The sequence below is a fragment of the Spea bombifrons genome, chromosome 6, assembly GCF_027358695.1.
Source record: "Spea bombifrons isolate aSpeBom1 chromosome 6, aSpeBom1.2.pri, whole genome shotgun sequence".
NCBI lineage: Eukaryota > Metazoa > Chordata > Amphibia > Anura > Pelobatidae > Spea > Spea bombifrons.
Window position 1 is genome coordinate 46,410,403 of NC_071092.1, and position 21,104 is coordinate 46,431,506.

Below are 21,104 nucleotides of genomic sequence, written 5' to 3' on the forward strand. Positions count from 1 at the left end.
ATTTTTTAATAAAGTAATTTTATCTTACGCTTAATTCATCCGTATTGTCAGAATTGTGGATTTAAAACTTCCACGAACTTATTTCGATGCCCTATCTTTACAAATTTTTTTTTTTCCCTCTCTTCCGTTCCTCCATTTTTTTATTTATTTATTCCTCCGCTCCTGACTATAAAATAAACGTGATATATCTGCTGCCAGTGGCGTTTTAAAGCATGACATTACATTTCAAAGTTATTGCCCATAAACATGATTGCCATTCATGCAGGAGCCGGCGCCCGGGGCGACAAATGGACCCTGCGCGCCATCATTCATCTCGGGGAATTGTCTGATTTGCTGATCACATTCAAATTTATTCGTGAACTTTCGCAAATACACATGTGATTATAGAGCGGCGCGGAGCTACGAGGCTGCATTATAACAGCGGAGGGGTCTTTATCCTTATCGAGGATCTACCCGCGCATCAACATAACAACCGTTTACGGCTCTTTTGTATCGGAGATAATGGATTATAACATCGGGATCTTTCTGCTCTTGCGTTGACTCGAGGAATATGTTTTACTTGCCGCTTTGAGCAGTTTTAAAATTTAACTCATAAAGTGCTATTACCCCTGAACCTGTGTCTCCAAAACATTAGGGATACTCCATCCGTCATATACGCTTTAATGCATAGCTGGGCAGTCCCTTTAACTTGCCATGTGGTCCCCATGCAGAATCCCCCATATGCATTTTTCTTCCCCCCCCTCCGTTTTCTTGGCTTGGAGGGGGTGTATTCGGCTGAACACATTTCCCGTAGCCTGTGCCCACGTGGTGAACTCGCCGCCATTCAGCTCCAGCGCTGGCTGAGAGAGTGTTCAAAGGGGTCTAATGAGACCCTCTTCACGAGCATGCACAGAAAGCGCTTCCATTCATTTCAGTGGAAGGGTTTCTTGCCACCGATTGGCTGGTTTTACCGAGAACTGGACCACAGAGAGAAGGCTTTGCGCTGCAGCTTCTACTAAATATAAGTGGTTTTATTTTTTTTCCTCTGGGTTTAATGAATTCATATTGAAGTCATTACAAAGCACTTTAGAGAATTCCTGGGAGACTTGACTGTCCCTTTAATGCGATGCTTAGGTAGCAGCATCCGGGAATGTAAAATGGGCGCGAGCAGAGAAAGGGGAGAGTACGTGGGAGCGGGGAACGGGGAGAGTGCGAGCGAAGAAAGGGGAGAGTGCGAGCGGGGAGAGTGCGAGTGGAGAAAGGGGAGAGTGCGAGCGGAGAACGTGGAGAGTGCGAGCGGAGAACGTGGAGAGTGCGAGAGGAGAACGGGGAGAGTGCGAGCGGAGAAAGGGGAGAGTGCGAGCGGAGAAAGGGGAGAGTGCGAGCGGAGAACGTGGAGAGTGCGAGAGGAGAACGTGGAGAGTGCGAGAGGAGAACGGGGAGAGTTCGAGCGGAGAAAGGGGAGAGTGCGAGCGGAGAACGGGGAGAGTGCGAGCGGAGAAAGGGGAGAGTGCGAGCGGAGAACGGGGAGAGTTCGAGCGGAGAACGGGGAGAGTGACCCAGAGACCCTTGGAAGCAGCACTTCACCCGGAGACTCTGGGTCAAATCTGGAGTTTCCAGACATAAACAGAAATATATTTAGAGAAAGAGCTGCCGCGCCTTCTCTGTTTGAATAAACGTTATTTAAATGATTGCGCAGAATCTGTTGGCAGCACACGGGTATCAGTAACCGGATCCTGGGCAGGGGGTGATTCAGATGGGCAGGGAATGAGACCCTTACCCTGACTGGTGGGGATTATCTAGGAGAATACGTCCAGTATCTCCATTGGTAGGGTGTAAATGGGCAAATTAACCCTTTATCCTCACAGGTAGGGTATGTTTGGGAGAATGAACCCTTTACCCTCATGTGTAGGTTATAACTGGTAGAGTTAACCCTTTACCCAATTTGTAAGGAATTTTCAGAGGAAGTTGGCTTAATAAACCCAGCAGCTTCTCTCCCCCACGTACAGGTTTGATAACTGCCATCTGTGCGTTTTTATTTTTTGGGGGGGGGGTGGCTGGATCTAAAATCCATCATGGAAATCCTTGGCTACGGGTCAATAAATAGCAAGATCTCTTCGTTTCTTATTATACTTTAAATTCCAAGCTCTCTCCACCTGGAGAGACGCCGCTCCCCCAGTCTAACCGCTCGCCATCGCCCGTTGTTTTAGGAAACCGTTTATTTGACCCGGGTTATATCGGAGCCGCGTGCCTCGAATTCCACCTGCGCTCTCTGATTTCCCAACGTTGGCAAGAAAGTAACAAAAAGCTCTGTTTCACGTTGAGAATTTTGACCCACGTTCAGGGACATAACGTGTCAGAAAACTGCATTGAAAAAAACGTGCAAATAATTCGGTGTTAGAGTAACTAGATGGCTGAATCTCGTTACCGGCAAACCTCAATCAGTCGTTGGTCTCGTCTTAGATTTAGGAGCTGTATGTCTATCCCATGCATGTTTAAATCCCCTCGCTGTATTACCCTCTACCACTTCTGCTGGGAGACTGCTCCACTTATCTACCACCCTCTTAGTGAATTCCCTACATTGCAGCTAAGCCTCAAAGAACCATTTAAGAGAAGAACGATGCCTGCCCCTCTTCTGTGCAATGAAACAAGTTCTTCTTGTGTTTTTTTTTTTTTTTTTTTTATAATCCCCATCCACCCAGACACCCAGCTCTGCGTCTACTGCTCAACCCCCCCCACACCAGTATTAAGCAGTTTTTTTGTGACGGCAACCCTTTGAGTTTCTAAGTCTCTGTCGAGCGCACCCAGCAGAGTCTCCGGCGCCTTATAACGAAGCATAAGAACGTATTCTTCAAGAAAAGTGTGTCCTTCACCGGATTTTTTGCTGATCGCATCACAAACGTGACGGCTGCTGCAACCACATTTGTTTGGGAATTATTGATCTTTACTGCCCTCTCTTGGCCAATACCCATATATCTTCTCGGCGAGAATATTCCGGCGCTGTCCTGAATCAGCAAATACTCTTAAGTTCTCCATCAACCTAATGGATCAATTCCGTCTACCGCGCGGCGCGGCTGTAGGCAGCACTTTATTATTTTCTTTTTTTCCGGGCTGCGTTCGGGGAGGAAGAGCAGAGGAATCTGTAATAAGCAGTACTAGAATCCCGTTCTCTGAGACCTTGCTTGTGATTTAAGAAATGTATTTTAAATAACTAAAGATTATTTCACACGGACAATGCTTACCGAGACGTTCTAGAGCCCTCCCTGACACAGGCCAAACACAGGCAATCTAGAACGTGTCCGGAACGACCTTGGGCAGAGACTTCGGCCGTAGTATCCAGGCATCTCCTGTGTTTTTATTTCTCTCACCTTGAGAAATGGGGCAACTCTGAAGGCCAATTATCCGCTGGGTGGGGAAAGAGGGCAAATTCTTGAGGGTGGGATTCTGCCGAGTCCCTCTCTGCACGGAACAAGTACTAATTAAAGGGGACCCTTGCTTTATGCATCAAACGGTAGCAAAACAAGATTATACAGAGACTGCTTACTAAAAGAAGTAAAACTGTTTAGTGGTGTTTGGATCAGAGCTGACAGGTGTCCCCAAGTATCCAGGAGCAGTCCTGCTGTAAGCACATATGTCCTCTTTGTCAGGGTCCTGCTTCGCTGTTTAGTACACGCAGTGTCAGGCGGGCTGGCAGACGCTATATGAACGCGCAGGACGTAGATGCAACAAACAGTTTTTGTCCGGAACCAAAAAAAACAGGAACATGGAAGGGAAAACGGTGTATCTGCTCTTGGATCTCCGTTGCCGGTTGCGTTATGCATGCGCAACCAAAATTATAAGCAATATCTCCACATCAAGCAGATACTGGCGTTTCCTCGAGCGGGAGCACTTTTCAGACTGTTGCTCACCTCTAGAACCAAAGACAGAACAGGTCCGGGTTGGGGGCCCTGCTTGTGAGCTGGAAGGTTCCTGATAAGAATAGTGAGACCCCCCCCACTCATAAGCTTACATTCTAAAATATATCCGGGCGATGCGTATGAATTATGAGCTTTAGTTCCGTCTCCGTTACTTTCTCTTTCTCTTGTTTTCATGGCACCTTCAGATATTTTTTGTTCCGGTTCCACGCCAGCCACGGAAAAGGCGTCGCGGTTGGGTTTGATCTGGACGAGGTTGATATCTCACTCACCGTTTGTGCTTTTGGCTCCATCTTCAGGATCCTTTAGACCCTGCGCAGACCGTCATCGTTATCCAGTCTCTGGTATCCGGTGGGGTGGCCGAGGAGAGCGGCCAGATCTTACCCGGCGACCGATTGGTCTTCGTTAACGACCATTACATGGACAACGTCACGCTGGACGACGCGGTGGAGATCCTAACATCCGCTCCCCGCGGGAACACTCACCTGGGCATCTGCAAGCCACTGGTGGTAAGAACTCCCGGGGAGCGGAAAAAGAGCTTAAAGTAGCTTCTAATCTGTGTTTAAAAAATAAAAATAAATAATATATGCTATTTCTAGCAACAGGATCAATTCCAACTGATTTAAACCAATTTTGAAGATCACTCATTTCAGTGGATTATAACCCATCGGCAGTTACAATTTCTATAAATGCCGTAATAAATTTGGGTGGAACCCACGACTTTGCGAATTCCCAAACTTTCATTCAGTTTCAGCACTTTTATATATTTTCGTATCGAAAATTTATTAGCATCGAACCCTCATCATTTAGCCCAAAATTTGGTTTCTTTATTTCCAGACTGAATTCAAAGAAGAAACTGGAATGTTTATTGAAAATGAACCAGAAGAGTCCCCAGAGCTGATTAATACAGATTCCAGAGCAGAAAGTTATGTTTTCCATGTAAGGCCCAAGATTCTTATTTTAAAAAAAAAATTAGTAGCCAATTAATTAACGAGATAATTTAAAAAAGGAAATAATATTAATAAATATATATATATAATTAAAAAATAAATTTACTATACATATAATTGCCATTCTGAGCTACTTTGTCATGAACAATATTATTAACTTTATTATTAATATTATTAATCTTCCCGGGTCGCAGTTCTGCCGGACATGCGCTGAGTGCTGCTAGGTGTAAAAATATTTAAATATGACAAATATATATGTCTAGTGGGAACCCCAAAAAGAAAGACCCCCTTAACCTTCTAGACCATCGTTTGTTGAAATACCCAAAGGGAACACTTATTTTTACGAATAAAATTAACGCCACATGGAAGCGCACCAACCGATGACAATTTATTAGTAGGATACCGGCTGACGTCACGTGACTTACTCGCTAAGCGTTGCGTTGACGTTGCGGGGGTTTTATTTCACCGTATAATTTGTAGATTATATTTGTAGATTATATTTGTAGATAATATCGGGCCAACTCGTCCCTCCTCGCAGGAGAAAGTCACTTAGGTTAACCCTTCGTAACGCGAGGTGGAGAGTGACAGCATCTCTCCGGGAACGATAATACATTCCATTCGCTCAGAGACGGGGTTTCAGTAACTTCCAGTCCGGTGACATTATGAAAACTTCTTTTTTTTTCGTAGATACATTTCTTGTAAGTTTTAGTTTTCGTGGCCTCTCCACCGATTGGTTCCTCCAGCCATATGCTCTGTCCTTGTCCCCGTAACCGTCTATAAAGTTATCATGCTTAAGCATTTAAAGGGACAGTAAACGGTGAGAGAAGATGCTATGTCTTGCTTTGAATGTATTAAATTGTCAAAGTGAGCAAAGCCGAAACCACTTCTTACTGAAACCCCACAAACCTCTGAAGGCTCCTCTACACTCTTATCCAGCCGGTCCTTGTGTTTCTTGGGTGCTCCCCGTTAGTATAAATCCGAGGGGCTCTTTTTTATTGTTGGGTTTATGCCGATCCCATGGTCCTTTACTGACCACTTCACCTCCGCCTTGGTGGAGCAAAATGGGCCTTCAGTGGGCCACCCGACGCGGTGTCTCGCTATGTAACCTTGCGTGTAATTCAGGCTTACTTCCCTTCTCAGCCAAAATATGAAGCGTTGGTTCAAGAGGAGCAAGAGGAGCCGGTCGATGAACCGTCGTTGGCGATGGGAAGAGTTTTTAATACATCACGCGATGACCGCGAACCTGTACGGGACTCGTGGGAAATGCATGAGCTGGAGGGGTTTGTTGAAGAGCGAGAGATGCTTGTGGATGAGGTTTATCCAGAACAGGAAGGTTCCCGGCCACACGATGATGATTCCATTCTGCGTTACGGAGGAATTCTGCCTTCGCTGAGACAGGAGCCTGGCTACGATCGGCCGTGGGAGGAGGAAGCCGTACGTATCGTGCTAATCAAATAAAAATGATAATTTTAGAACTAATTTATAAATATTATTATTTTTATTATTTAGTTCTTATAACTGCCTGAGTGCACTCACTGTGTAATTCCTTCCCGTGAAAACCTTTTTTTTAATCTGTTTAAGGCAATAGAAAAATAATCCTATTACGAACTGTAAATATTTTATTTTGAAACCAAGTAAAAATGGTGTTTTAATTCTAGAAGCCACCTGGGGGAAGCCATTTTTTCCCTCTTATGCTTAAATACCGTAAATGCTTCCTATGAGGGATACCCAATTTATTGGTACAGACAAAAGTTATTCACATGTTTGTTGCGACAAAGTATCTTCCTTCCAGCTACAAAGACATCGCTTTACTTTTATAGGTCTGGACGTTTTCACCAGTCCGTTGGCCTGTGTCATGTTAGAGAATCCTGTAGACATTTATACAGGGCCGGCCCGACAATGGAGCCGAGTGAGGCAACCGCTCCAGGCGGCACTTTTGAAGGGGCGGCACTTTGCCACCCCAAGCCCTTTTTTTTTTTTTTTTTTTTTTTTTTTTTTAAGTGGAAGAGAGAGGGGCGCCGAGTGGTTTTCGCTTATCAAGTTGTCAGTACCCACTCGGCGCCCCTCTCTCTCTCCTCTGCGAGCCCTCTAGCTCGGTCTCGGTGCCGGCTTGTAATGCTGAGCGCCGGAAGATGACGTCATTTCCGGCGCTCAGCATTACAAGCCGGCACTGAGACCGAGCAGGGAGACTCGCCGCAGGACTGCTGAAAGGGAAGTACAAGGGGGGGTAGGGTAGATAATATGGAGGGAGGGAGAGGAAGGGTAGATAATGGGGGGGGCGGCATTTTGTCTTGGGCCGGCCCTGCATTTACACATAACGCGGGGTGGGCTTTAAGCTTCCCCTGTGGCTTGCGACTTCTTGCATGACTTTAACAGCCTGGTCATTTTTTCAAAACTTCTGTACGTCTGTAAATATTCCCTTGTAAATGTTGTGACCTTTTGCGATATAGTATAAAGAATAGAGATGCTGGTCTTTAGGTGGGAAGCCTGCGTTAGTTTGGAACATGGAGGCACTGAGCCTTATGGGCATCCAGGGCCGGCCCAAGGCAAAATGCCGCCTGGGGCGAATTCTAAAATGCCGCCCCCGCCCCTTATCTACCCTTCCTCTCCCTCCGTGCCTGCCGTCCCCCCCGCCCCATTAGCTACCCTCCCCCTAACAGGGAGACTCGCCGCAGAGGAGAGAGAGAGGGGCGCCGAGCGGGTACTGACTACTCGGCGGCCCTTTCTCTATCTTTCGCTTTAAAAAAAAAAAGGGGCTTGGGGCGGCAAAGGAGCGGTTGCCCCACTCGGCTCCATTGTCGGGCCGGCCCTATGGGCATCTTTCTGTTGGGGACCCAGCGATGGGGGTCTCTGGCTTTGGTCCACGCTGACCAACCTACCACTAGATTTTTTTTTTTTTTTTTTTAATGTAGCTGGATCCAAAATAATTTTTGTTAAAAATTCAGTTTTTATGTTTCAAGTTTGCGGAAGACCGGGACACAGGAGGGCAATTCTCCGATCACATTGTACGGGAGAATAACAGGTGGGATGAGGAGCGTTTGAACCTGAACACTGCAACGGAGGAGGCTCAACGCGAAGGTATGACGGATCAGATGATATAATGTATCAATGTTCTACCCTAAACCGAGAAAATGGCGTTACAAAAAATGTTTTTATTTTGTAATTCTTGTGTGTTTATCCATTTACCCGTTTGACTGATATTAGGTCGCGTTAGGAACCTCAAAGAACCTGAAATCGTTTTTGATCCAGACAGTATAGCGTTACAAGCCGGCATTGCGAAGGAGAAGAGTCATCCCACGGCCGCGAGACAAGAAATGCCGCGTACCCAGATCTGGTCATCCAGGTACATGGAATTTATCCAGCGGGGGTTACAGGGGTACAGCGTACCGCGGCGCTGGCTGCTGTCTCATTTGGGTCCGTTTCTAATGTCCTGTTAGCCAAGGGTGTTGGTCGACCAGAGTCTTTAACAAGGAAGCGAGGGGTACACTTGGTGTATTTACTTAAATGCCCTCCGCGCTGAGCGCTCTCGCCTCCTCCTAAATATAAACGTCTTCTTGTTCCTTTCTTCTTCTCATGAATACACTAGACATAACCTGCCATCCAAAAGTTTGGGGTCACTTAAAAATGTCCTTGGTTTTAAAAGAAAAGCAAATTCTGGCCGTTAAAAAAAACATGAAGTGGATCAGAAATCCAGCCCAGACGGGGTTAATGTTGTAAATGACTATTGTGGCTGGAAATGGCTGATTTCATAGGCGTACAGAGGCCCTTTATCACTCCCATCACTCCTGTGTTCCAATGGCCCTTTATCACTCCCATCACTCCTGGGTTCCAATGGCCCTTTATCACTCCCATCACTCCTGGGTTCCAATGGCCCTTTATCACTCTCATCACTCCTGTGCTCCAAAGGCCCTTTATCACTCCCATCACTCCTGGGTTCCAATGGCCCTTTATCACTCTCATCACTCCTGTGTTCCAATGGCCCTTTATCCCTCCCATCACTCCTGTGTTCCAATGGCCCTTTATCCCTCCCATCACTCCTGTGTTCCAATGGCCCTTTATCCCTCCCATCACTCCTGTGTTCCAATAACCCTTTATCCCTCCCATCACTCCTGTGTTCCAATGGCACGTTGTGTTCGCTGATCCAAGTTTAAGTGTAAAAGGCTAATTGATGATTAGAAGCCCTTTTGTAATTATGTTACAGACAGAAATGTCCTTGTTTTCCATGAAAACAGCTGAGTGACCCCAAACTTTTGAACGGTATGTTACCGCGTGATATTCCTGGTTTAATGGAATACGCGCTTTGTTTCCTATTAATACAGATCAACAGATAAAATCAAAAGATGAGAGAAAGGGCACTCACACTTAATCAAGGAGAGCTTAACTAAATCACTCTTAGATTCCCTTTTGGAGTGGAAATCCACGCCGTGAGATGCTTTGCTAATTCTTTCAATGGACCTTCTTCCCAAAAGCACCCCAATCCTGTTAAAAACACGTTGAAACGTAGTATCCGTCGGCAGATCAGACCCATTCACCTGCGATAAAGCCTCAAACTTCCTTTTTAATGCTATAAATGTATGAATCTGGAACGGCCGACATTAATGGGGCGAGCGGCGGCTCTCATAGTCGTTTCGATTTGAGAAAAACTTTATTTATGCCCGAAAGATCAGATCCCAAATGAGAAAAGCCTTGAATTATGTGCATTAAATAATAAGCATTGATTTTTTTTTTTTTGAAAGCGAGCAATAAAAATCCCGTTGTGCTTTTGGGTGTTTAAACAAAAAATATTCCTGTATATATTTTACTCGACGCGCCTAAAGCCCCCGACCGGGCGCGACCTCTGAAAATAACGCCGCTCAACGCATCGACGTTTTTAATAGGACTGAGGTTTTTTTATTACCAATTTCGGGCTGAAAATGGACTTGGCCTGTTTTCAATTTACAAATTGAGGTGAAGGATTAAACCGTTTTAATATCAGCCTCATTAGGAGCTGCGGCTCACGTGGGGGGGGGGGTCGGGGGGTCCTCAACGAGTGCCTGAAACTCCTTACAGAAAAAAAGGAAATTCAGAAACTTTTTCAGGGGAGGAGCTCGCAAAAAATCCATATTATAGCGAAACTAGATTTCTGGACCCAAAAGATTAATCTTTGGGGTGGTTTTTTGTCCTGTAAAACATAGAACCTGTTGGCAGATCGGCCCCCATTCGGCCCCCGTCTATTAGCCCGGTTTTCCTGCTGTAAAGACTCAAACCTTAATCAGCCGTTGGTCTCGTCTTAGATTCAGGAGCCGTATGTCTATCCCATGCATGTTTAATACCCTCACTGTATTACCCTCTACCACTTATGCTGGGAGGCTGCTCCACTTATCTACCACCCTCACTGTAACGTAAAACTTCCATACATTCCATCTCTGACCCTCTAGTTTTAGTCTCTTGTTGTAACATTTCTTCTCCTTTGAAATAAACTTCCCTTCCGTACTTGAACTCCCTTTATGTATTTAAATGTCTTAACCTCCCCCCCTTTATGTAGTTTTAAAGGTTTACAATCAGCCAATCAGAAAGCAGAGGTGAGGTGCATGCTGGGTCATGTTTAACGCACAAGAAACGGATAACGCCGGTGGGAATTTTCCTTTAATATACCGTTTATCGTAACCTATTCGGTGTTTATTCGGCGTTTATTACTTTGCATGCAGTTTTAAGGTAATATGGCTGGAGTCGCCCGTCGGCCCGGATACCGTCGCCTGGGTTTTTGTTTTGTTTTTTTATTATAGGTTCAGACATAAAAGCTTAGAATGTTTTCTTTTGGATGATTTTAGGACGCGTTATAATTTGATGGCGATATAATTAGCCGAGCGCTCCTGACTATATAATGGAATGATAAATCGGGTTGGTGAAGAGTAGCGTGAAGCTCCATTAACGCTTCTTTCCAATCAGCTTTTACGGCCCCGCGTCCTCCGGGTAGCGATCGGAATTTTTTTTTTTATTATATATATATTTTTTTATCAGTTTAGCAGCCGAAGATCTTGCGCAGGAACATACATTTTGTGCTTAGGAAGTCACGTCATTTTATTAACCCCCGTGACCATTAAAACGCCTTGGAATTCATGGAGTTGGAACTTAACGATCTTGGCGTGCGGGGAACGGGGGTCACGTGACCACGATACAGATAATATTTGTCGGGGAGGACATAAATATGGCTGCCCTTGTTAGTCTGAATGATGGTTTCTCTTATAGTGTCCTCGTTTCTTTGCCCTGTTGGTTTTTTGATGTAGCCCCTCTTGGCAATGCATGGGGGGGATTCTGCAGAATCCCACCATATGAACACATATGGTGGGATTCTGCAGAATCTGGGCCCGCATGGCGTATTCTCCACCAGTCCGCTCCAGCGCTGGCTCGGCAGGGGTCTTATACGACCCCTGGTGGGCGTGCGCCCGAAAGTGTTCTCATTGATTTCGAGGGGAGCACTTTCTTGCCATGGATTGTCTGCTTTCATACGCGGTCTTTGTTGGTGGGACGCTAGACTATCGCTTTAACTCCCTGTTCTCATGATCTGCTGAATTATTCCTCCCCATTGTGGAAAGGGGAGTTCAGAATGGGAGTTGTGCGAAGTTATGCGAATATTGCCCCCATTTTCAGCAGAAAACAACTTCTAGAAGTTTCGTTTCCGTTTGCTGTAAAGTTTTATGGGACTTTATTTCATTTTGCCGGTTATTATTATAGCCGTGTGATTTTATTGCATTTATTGTTAAGCTTACCCAGCTTTTTAATGTTTTTTTTAATACTTTCCATGGAAATGGTTAATTTAAGTGTAATTAGTAACATCAGAGTCTTTATTTATATGGAAGTTCTTTCTAGTTTACATACGATTTCTTTTAATGTTTCCGCAGATATTCCAGCGCTAACACGAGCGAATTACCGGAGAGAGAGGAGGGCGAGGGCGAGGAGACGCCAACGTTCAGCCACTGGGGGGCGCCTCGCGCGTACGTTACCTTCCTGTTTCCCGTCCCACCTGGGTGTCTTTCACGGCTTAACCCCTTCACGATACCGGGGTTGTCATTTTTAGTGTATCTTTGTTCCCTCGTGGCTCCTCTTTTCCTGCGTTTAGTGACCCCCACAAATGATATATTGGGCTTCAATTTCTTCCCACTAGGTTAGGCCCCACTGATCACCAAAAATCCTAGTTTATGTTCAACAATAATTCCCTGCATTTATGTTTTTTTTTAAAAATATATTTTATTAGGTCGTATTTACATTAGTGTTAAAAGTAGCGTTATATTTTACACTAGTTTTCCTTATGTTTGAACTTTGGATCGGGGCGAGAAATAGTTTTTTTATTTATTTATATTTCCATTGGAAGGGGCACAAGGTGTTTGGGACATATTTACATTTTTGACATTTAATTTTTTTTTATTTCTACATTTTTTTTAATTGTATATTTTTTGACGGGGAGATACCTTTTTTTAAATTTTATTTCTTTTTCATTTATTTTTAACTATTACATCCTTGTCACCTAGGGGTTTTTTTTCCCCCCAAGGAGGTAATAGTACGTCCAATGTCACGAAGGGGTTAAATATAGAAGTGTTACAGATTCTCAGAGCAGTTTACCTTTTTTTGTTGTTGTTATCTAGTGTTGAAATTTGGAAAGAACCCAACGTTTCCCTGGGGATCAGTATCGTCGGGGGACAGACCATCATAACCCGGCTGAAGAACGGGGAAGAGCTCAAGGGGATATTTATCAAACAAGTTTTGGAGGGCAGCCCTGCCGGGAGAGCAAATGCTTTGAAAACTGGAGATAAAATATTAGAGGTGGGTTCTGAAAGTGTTATTATGTTACTGTACAGTTGAAAAATGGAGTACTAGACCTAGATGAGGTTCAGTGGCAGCTAACGCTTAAGGAACAATAAATTAAAAATATAAAATATAAAAATGCAACAGTGGCTTCAAATTCCAACTCCTAAAATCTTATTGTGCTTCCAAAGTTCCTATACACCAAGCTGAACAGTCCATTTAGGAAACCATATTTGTCCCGAAAAAATATGCATTAATAGAAGCGTAAAACATATTTTCTTAATCACTCACATTCTCATTCACTCACTCTTACTCACGCTTTCTCATTCTTGCTGACTCTGTCAGATTTGCCCCTGAAGTATTTTATATTCATTGTTCAAAGCTGAAAAAGAATATACTTATGTCATGAAGAAGCTGCAGCTCCATAGCTGCAGCTTCCCAAATGCATAAGGGGGCCTCTGCAGAATCCCCCCCCCCGGTGCATTTGCAAGGGGGGCACCAGGAAAAGAACATCTAAGCTACCATATGCATTAAAGTGTGAAGGGTAGCTGGAGTATCGCTTTAACATGCGATACAGTATACCGTGAGAAGCCCCTGACAGAAGAAAAAACACTAATTTAAAAAAAAAGTTAACAATATTAAGTAGTTTTTTTAACAAAATATTTGTATATTTCCTTCACAAATTCTGCAGTAGCCTTTTCGTTACAATATTAATTCTGGTTAAACTCCTTTGTCTAACTTACGTTTATGCAATTCCCAGGTCTCGGGTGTTGATTTGAGGAGCGCGACTCACGACGAAGCTGTCGAAGCGATAAAAAATTCCGGAAATCCGGTGGTTTTTGTCATTCAGAGTTTATCGAACACCCCGAGGGTAAGAGGTCTTTATATCGGGGATTCACCACTGCCGCAGGGTCACGTTTCAGAGATAGAGAAATGCGTTTCCCGCACCGAAGGCATCCGCCTTCCTCCCGTTCTTCGTATCAGCGGACTAGAGGCGCCCAGATAACATTTGGAGAATACTCGGCCCCGCCGTATGGTTAAACTATACACTGTTGATGACACTTCGGCTGGTAGTTTTCTACTACATTACCTCTTAATTGTATCATTCTTTTTTATTTGTTTTATGCTATTTTGATTTTGTTTGTTTTTTGTTAAAAAATCTTCCAAGTCTTCTTAATGAATCGTCTTACGTGGCTCCTCTTTTAGTAAGATGATACCCCAATCTCTTCTTTATTGAAAGTGTACGCCATCTTTTATTACTAGCGTCACATTGAAATCAAGTTTTTAAAAATGTGTTTTTGTGTCACAGTTTTTGCCCCATAATATAAAGTTCTCAGGCAGCTGCATATCAGCCATTTGTATGATTCTCGCTCTGTTATCTGACCTCCGATCTACTAAACCCCCCGACTCCTTATCATACTGCCTGTGGGGAACAATAGAATGGCTCAGTCTTAATCACCAAAAGGACCCTGTGACACTTGAAAGAGCTTTATTGGCAATGCCATAAAGCATTAGCTGAGTGCAGCGTTTGAGCGGGAAAAGTCACCCACGCTTTGATAACAGTTTGATAACCCGAGTCTTTGATGCATTCCTTTGTGTTTCCTTTCAGTTAATTTCCACGGGACAGCCAAAGGTATTGAAACGCAGCAACGCGAGCCAGGACGTACCTGAAAAGGTGAGACGTTTCCAAACTTCATTTCAATAAATACATTTTAGTTTTTTGTTTTGTTGACCTCCGTTTGGCTCCGCATGTAAAGTTTAAGTTTAGTTTCCTGTATTTCGAAAACTCTGTGATGTCTTTTGGTTTCATTCATTTTATGACACCGTACCATGGTTACCACCACGCTGCGCTTCAGTTGACCCCTGAAAATATATCCCCTTTGCGAGTAATGGCTTTGTGATTTACAGTTTGAACCCGGCATAGTGTGTGGCAGCCGGGAGCGATATTTCTTTAGCGCACCCCTAACTATAACTCACACTTACACCATGCATTTACTATCTCCTTCCCCTCACTCACCTCACCAACTACAGACTGACCCCCGACACTCCATAACACAAACACATACGCTGACACCAAATGCTAATGCCACGCACTAACACACTCTGACACACACACACACTCATGCTAACACCATACAGTAATAAGTACACTGAAATGCCCGCAGCATAGACTCACACATGCAAACGCCATATACTCACACATGCTAACAATATACACCAACACATTCACACTCACATATCGCCGTGCACACACTCACGCTAACACCATACACTTACACATACATACATACACACACACTCCCTCTCCACATCACCAGCGCAGCTTGCTAGCTCTCCCTCCCACAATCTCTTACCTTGAAGGCAGCCGAGGCTTCACTGCTACTCTCATCACTACTACCCCGAAGTTAGGTAACGCATGTTACGGATCGCTGCTTGGTGCCCCGGTCTCGCGCCTGCTTAGCGGTGAATAAATTGGCCGCCCCGCAAGTCCAGGGGCAGTTTATGACCTGGTGCAAAATATTTATCGTTACTTTGTAGCTGTTTTACCGACGCTCTTAATCACCAAGAGAGAATAATAATACATCCAAAGCATTCACGTCTCCTAATCGCTTGCAGAGAAGCATTTAGGAAAGATCTCCAGATGGCGCTTACTTTTACGTAAATAAGATTTTATTCAATTAAGTTATTTCTCGATGTGTAACGTTGAGATTCTGAATACGCAATTAACCAGCAATTACGCCGCCTAATCAGACCGCTCGATTGTTTGACACGGAACGCTCAGCGGGTTTGTTTGTGCAAAGACGTTCCGGACCCGACACCGATTGTTCCGTGCCGCCATCGGTGGTGTTGTGTTTTGCTCTCATTCAATCGCCCCCATATGGTTTGTCATAATAACAACTTAACGTGTCGGACGCTTGAACGCGCGGCATCTCATACATGTGGGACGAAGCCATCCTTAACTAACCCGACCCGACCCGAGAGCCGAACAATTCAGCCATCAAAGAGTCTGCAGAGGAGATGGAAATTATAACTCGTTATTTACAGAAAGGTACAAATTCGCTCATTAACCGGGGTCTGCAGGTTAGAGGGTCCAGATTTCAAAGCTCTGGAGAGCCGAGGAAGAGGGATGGACGGCTTTAAAAAACGATTAGGAAAAACTAAGGCCTCTCAAAATGTCCGGCTTGGAGGAGAGAAGAGAGAGACGGGACGGGAGAGAGACATTTAAACATTTAAAGTGGATATAACATAGTACAGGAGGGAAGTTTGTTTCAGAGAAGGAGAAATGTAAGATCAAGGGACCGTAATCTAAAACTAGAGGGTCAGAGGCTTAGAAGGTGGCAGATAAGTGGAGCAGCCTCCCAGCAGAAGTGGTAGAGGGTAATACAGTGAGGGGATTTAACATGCATGGGATAGACAAACGGCTCCTGAATCTAAGACGAGACCAAGGACATTTTAAACACGGGCCAAGACTGCTTAAAAAATCATGAGCAGTGAGAATAATAACCGTCTCAATAACTTATTTTTTGTGGATACTTTGTTGCCGAATTACAGTCCCGTTTATTGCATAGAGTATCCTCTAAACTGTAAGCTCTTTGAGCCGGGCCCTCCTCACCTGTTAGTCAGCAGCGTTGTCTCGCTGGCTGATGACCTCCATGCTACTTCTAGTTCCTCTACTTCCAGTGACAGCCGCTCCTCATTCATTTATACCCCCACGGACAGGCATCTTGGCGCTCACTTACCCCACTTTTGGCATCATCGATGACTCGAAAGCCATAAATGAATCCACTACGTGGTCCTGCAGCATCGGGCTTGTACTTCCGTTATCCAGTTTGGCGTCTTGTTGTGACCTGGCTCGTCCTTCTCTCCGGTTCCCTCCCTTCCCGACTGTTCCTTGGCTATGACTTGGTTCCTGATGTAGGTTCTCTGTCCCCTTCATCTACCAGGAACCTCATCCCGCCCAGGTGTCCCAAGCCCTGACCGCTTCTTAATGATTTTTTAGCCCTGCTTGAGATCAGATAAGGTTACGGAACTCGGAACGCTTCTGGGCCGCGTTACCAACGAGCCGCTTCGGTGGAGACCTCAGCTGGCCGTAGGGCACTTGGGGGGGCGTTCCTACTGGGCTCTTAAATGGAGCGAGATAGCAAAGCGCCCCCCATCATACAACCAGCGGGTTATCGCGGAACGTTCTTTCTTTAGATCAAGAAGAATGCTTTTTTTTCTTTTTTTTTAATTGTTTATTGATGTTTTTCCAGAACGTAGATAACTATAAGCCTCGCAGCGGACGTCTCTCGCACCCCCGATGTGCCCGTATTCCTGAAATAGTTCTATATTCCGTTTTTTTTCTGCTTACACCCCCCCTCGATTTCCTTATTTTTATTTATTATTGTTATAGCATTTATCCTCCCAAATGACCAGGATGTCCACTTTCTCCCCAAATTCGTTCTGCTCACATAAAAGCGCATTACGAGCAATTTGTGCTGATGCCGATCTGCGCCCTGAGTGCATTCCGCTATTAGCAGTTATGGGATAAAGTGCATAATTTAATAAAAGCGCTCTATTTTGTTCCAAAGACGGCTACTAATAGCTAATTTATGTCTCCTGAAATACAAAACCAACGCATTTTGTGCTCTTCTTGTAAAGTACACAATGCTGAATCCTTTCGACGCTCGTCTGTCCTACTGCGCTCGCTGCCTTCAGCTATGTGAGGTAATGACAGATTCATCTTTTTTCATCTTTTTTTTTGTGCTAAATTTGCTATTTTTCTTGGCGGGTTTTTATGGAGTAAACATCTTCCCAATTAACCTTTTTATAACCTGTATCCTTATTTTTTGTTTTATTATTTTTTTTTATCTAATTTACACATGGATGTTTTCATATTTATGGTCATTATCCTATTTATTTCTGTCAAATTTTAACGCGCAATTTATTAGTAAAATCGTTACTAGGGGTATAAGTTGAGAATTTATTTAAAAATACCTTTTTTTTTTATTTTTGCTTTTTTTCTTGTTTAAGATGATTGTTAAATCCTTGCATCTGCTGTCCGAGAAGAGGATGTTATAATAAGTCGGCGTTTTTTTTTTTTGGGGGGGTGCGCTGTCTTTCATCTCACAATACAGGAACAATTTACAGATTTAAATTCGTTAATCTTTGAAAAGCAATTTTATTTATTTTTTTAATCAACTGGTATATCTGATATATTAATTATAATATATACATATATATATATTATAATAAAAATAATTTTTTATTATTCTGAGCATATTTTGTATGCCCCCCCCCCAGAGCCCCTCTCCAGTACCTGTTACCGGAGGACCTCCACCTCCCATGAAACTCCCTCCACCTTACAAAGAGCGCGCCGGTTCTCCGACATCGGAACCCGATGCAGAAGCAGACGACAGTGACGGTAAAATTCTAAATTACATTTTTTTTTTTTTTAATATGATTTTGCCAAGGGGGGAAAAGTGTATTTATATTTCATGTATTTTAAAGTAGGGTCACTAAGCGATGAGCTGCAGCGGTGTTTAAAGCAAAGATTTTTTTTAGAGTGGAAATATATATTCTTACTCTGGACAGCGTGTTTGGACCTTTAAAGTTTCACGGTTTCCTCCAATCGTGTTATGAAATGATTGAAAGAAAAATAATATCCTCTGTTATCTGTTACTAAACCCTAAATAGTCTCCATACATTCATATGTTTCATGGCAATGACCAGTTACCTATAAAAACACAGAATCTGCCGTCGGATCGGCCCCATTCGGCCCCCATCTAGTCGCCCGTTTCTCCTGCTGTAAAGACTCAAACCTTAATCAGTCGTTGGTCTCGTCTTAGATTCAGGAGCCGTATGTCTGTCCCATGCATGTTTAATCCCCTCACTGTATTACCCTCTACCACTTCTGCTGGGATGGTGTTCCACTTATCTACCACTCTCTCACTGGTTGTAATATGATTTTCTTTACATATCTTATGTGGGTGACAGGTTTTCTCTACTTCAAGTTTCAATTATTTTATTTTGTTTATCATGTGTCGGTTGGACGGTTCTTTTGAAAAGGTTGCATAGCAAAAAGTATGGTCATTTTTGCAGATATTATTTTGCTTTGTTTAAACTCTTATGTGCTAACCATATAAAAATTGCATGTTTTGCTTATTCTCTAAAATAAAAAAAATCGAAAAATTAAAAAAAAAAAGTTAATTTCAAACATTGTTCAGTGCTGAAAAATATGATGGTGCTATATGAAACATGAAATAATAAAATATATAATATCTGTGTATAGTAATAAACTGTATATTCTATATTATCCATCTCGGCTATTTCTGAGAAAAGTTATTCCTTCTTTCACCATTAGGTGGCACCAGTAGTTACCTTTTTAAATCTAATTCCCCAAAACCAATGTTCAGCGGATCTAAACTAAATAACACTCAAGGTATATTATTTACCGTATATATTCTCTGCTTCAATCGATGCTGTTCAAAAGTTTGGGGCCTCTTGTTTTCTGGGGGGGGGGAGAGCAAATCTTATCCATTTAAATAACATGATATGGATCAAATATCCAGCGCAGACGGGGTTAATGTTGTAAATGATTATTGTAGCTGGAAACAACTGATTTTAATGCAATCTCTTCATAGGCGTACAGAGGCCCTTTATCACTCCCATCACTCCTGGGTTCCAATGGCCCTTTATCACTCCCATCACTCCTGTGTCCCAATGGCCCTTTATCACTCCCATCACTCCTGTGTCCCAATGGCCCTTTATCACTCCCATCACTCCTGGGTTCCAATGGCCCTTTATCACTCCCATCACTCCTGTGTTCCAATGGCCCTTTATCACTCCCATCACTCCTGGGTTCCAATGGCCCTTTATCACTCCCATCACTCCTGTGTCCCAATGGCCCTTTATCACTCCCATCACTCCTGTGTTCCAATGGCCCTTTATCACTCCCATCACTCCTGTGTTCCAATGGCCCTTTATCACTCCCATCACTCCTGTGTTCCAATGGCCCTTTATCACTCCCATCACTCCTGTGTTCCTATGGCCCTTTATCACTCCCATCACTCCTGTGTTCCTATGGCCCTTTATCACTCCCATCACTCCTGTGTTCCTATGGCCCTTTATCACTCCCATCACTCCTGTGTTCCTATGGCATGTTGTGTTTTAGTTTAAAAGGCTAATTGATGGTTAGAAAACCCTTTTGTAATTATGTTACAGCCAGAAATTTCCTCGTTTTCCATGAAAAAAGCAGATTTCGCTTCTTCCATATGAAATAACTTATCTGTCGTTATACATTTATTATACATAATTTGCAAAGCCACTGTCTGAATTACTAAACTTGGGGTCAAATTATTCCTTTTTCATATTAATGCACAGAAATCCCTTTTTTTCCCCGTTATAAACGTACTTAGGGCTGGGGCTCTGGGTTTATCAGCCCTCTGGGGGTATAGCCTTGATGTATGGCTGGGGTAGGTGTTGATGATGTCATATTAATGTTTAACACCAGACCGTATTACTAAAAATCTACTTTATTATTTTTTAAATGCCTTTAAATGGGGGTGGGGTGAAGTACAGCGCTGTGGCATATGATGGCGCTATATAAATCAGTAGGTAATAATAATTGGGGGATCTGATAAAATAATTTGGCTCCCGCGCTGCGTTGCAGTAATCCCCCGGGGGGCTTTAAACGACGTCGGAGGGGGATCATAAGCCGGTGCAGCGTGCAGTCGGCGGGTATCGCGGCGTCTCCGGGACGGACATCCAGCCGCACTTCCCACCGGCGCGTCTCGTCTGCCGGCAGATGTGACTCTCAGCCCGCGCCGGGCTTAAAAAGAGAGAGAAAAAAAAGAAATCAGCGTGATTGACGATAACCCGAAGCAGCAGCGCGACGTCCGCTCCCGGGGAGGAATAAATGACAGGCCCAAGGTCGTCCGCGGAAACAGAAGCAGAGTAATGTTTTGCGGGGCGCGAATCTTTTTTCGCCTCCGTCAGCAGAAGGCGTTGGATGAAAGGCGTTTGATTGTAAGCGATGGTGCAAGGAGGATGTCCAGGTAAGGAAAATAAAAAATAGAGAGATTTCGGTTTTATTTATTTATTTTCTGGGTTAATCTGTTGGAATTTGGGGAGATTATAAAAGAAGCTTTAATGTAACGAAAGGACGATGCGCGTGTCGGATACTAATCGCAACGTCGCGTGTTCAGCTCTGTCACAGGCTGATGGGAGGATTGTTTGTTTCTTTTATGTTTATTTTTAATATTTGGTCATTTTGTGTCCCTTTGTGTCATTTTTCGCGATTATCTCGCCCTGCGCTCAGCGGACGGATAATATCACATGATATGCGCTATATATATCATTATAATATATATATGTTTATTACTTGAAGTAATACTTAACAGGACTTAACTAACGGGAAATGGGTAAAAAGTTACTTATCCCATTATTATCGATTATATTTTAATAATTATTTGCGGCCCCCGTCTATTCGCCCGTTTCT

The 21,104-nt window shown here is 43.7% G+C and overlaps 1 protein-coding gene across 1 annotated transcript in view; it reads left to right on the forward strand.

Annotated features, from left to right (window-relative positions):
* Positions 1 to 21,104, forward strand: part of PATJ (PATJ crumbs cell polarity complex component) — a 68,201-nt gene that overhangs the window by 24,003 nt on the left and 23,094 nt on the right. Inside the window, exons 19-28 of the mRNA XM_053470345.1 lie at positions 4,193 to 4,402; positions 4,731 to 4,868; positions 5,966 to 6,277; positions 7,804 to 7,921; positions 8,048 to 8,186; positions 11,725 to 11,817; positions 12,466 to 12,643; positions 13,386 to 13,496; positions 14,235 to 14,300; positions 17,909 to 18,029. Of these exons, the coding sequence (XP_053326320.1) occupies positions 4,193 to 4,402; positions 4,731 to 4,868; positions 5,966 to 6,277; positions 7,804 to 7,921; positions 8,048 to 8,186; positions 11,725 to 11,817; positions 12,466 to 12,643; positions 13,386 to 13,496; positions 14,235 to 14,300; positions 17,909 to 18,029 (1,486 nt within the window). The remainder of the gene's footprint in view (positions 1 to 4,192; positions 4,403 to 4,730; positions 4,869 to 5,965; positions 6,278 to 7,803; positions 7,922 to 8,047; positions 8,187 to 11,724; positions 11,818 to 12,465; positions 12,644 to 13,385; positions 13,497 to 14,234; positions 14,301 to 17,908; positions 18,030 to 21,104) is intronic.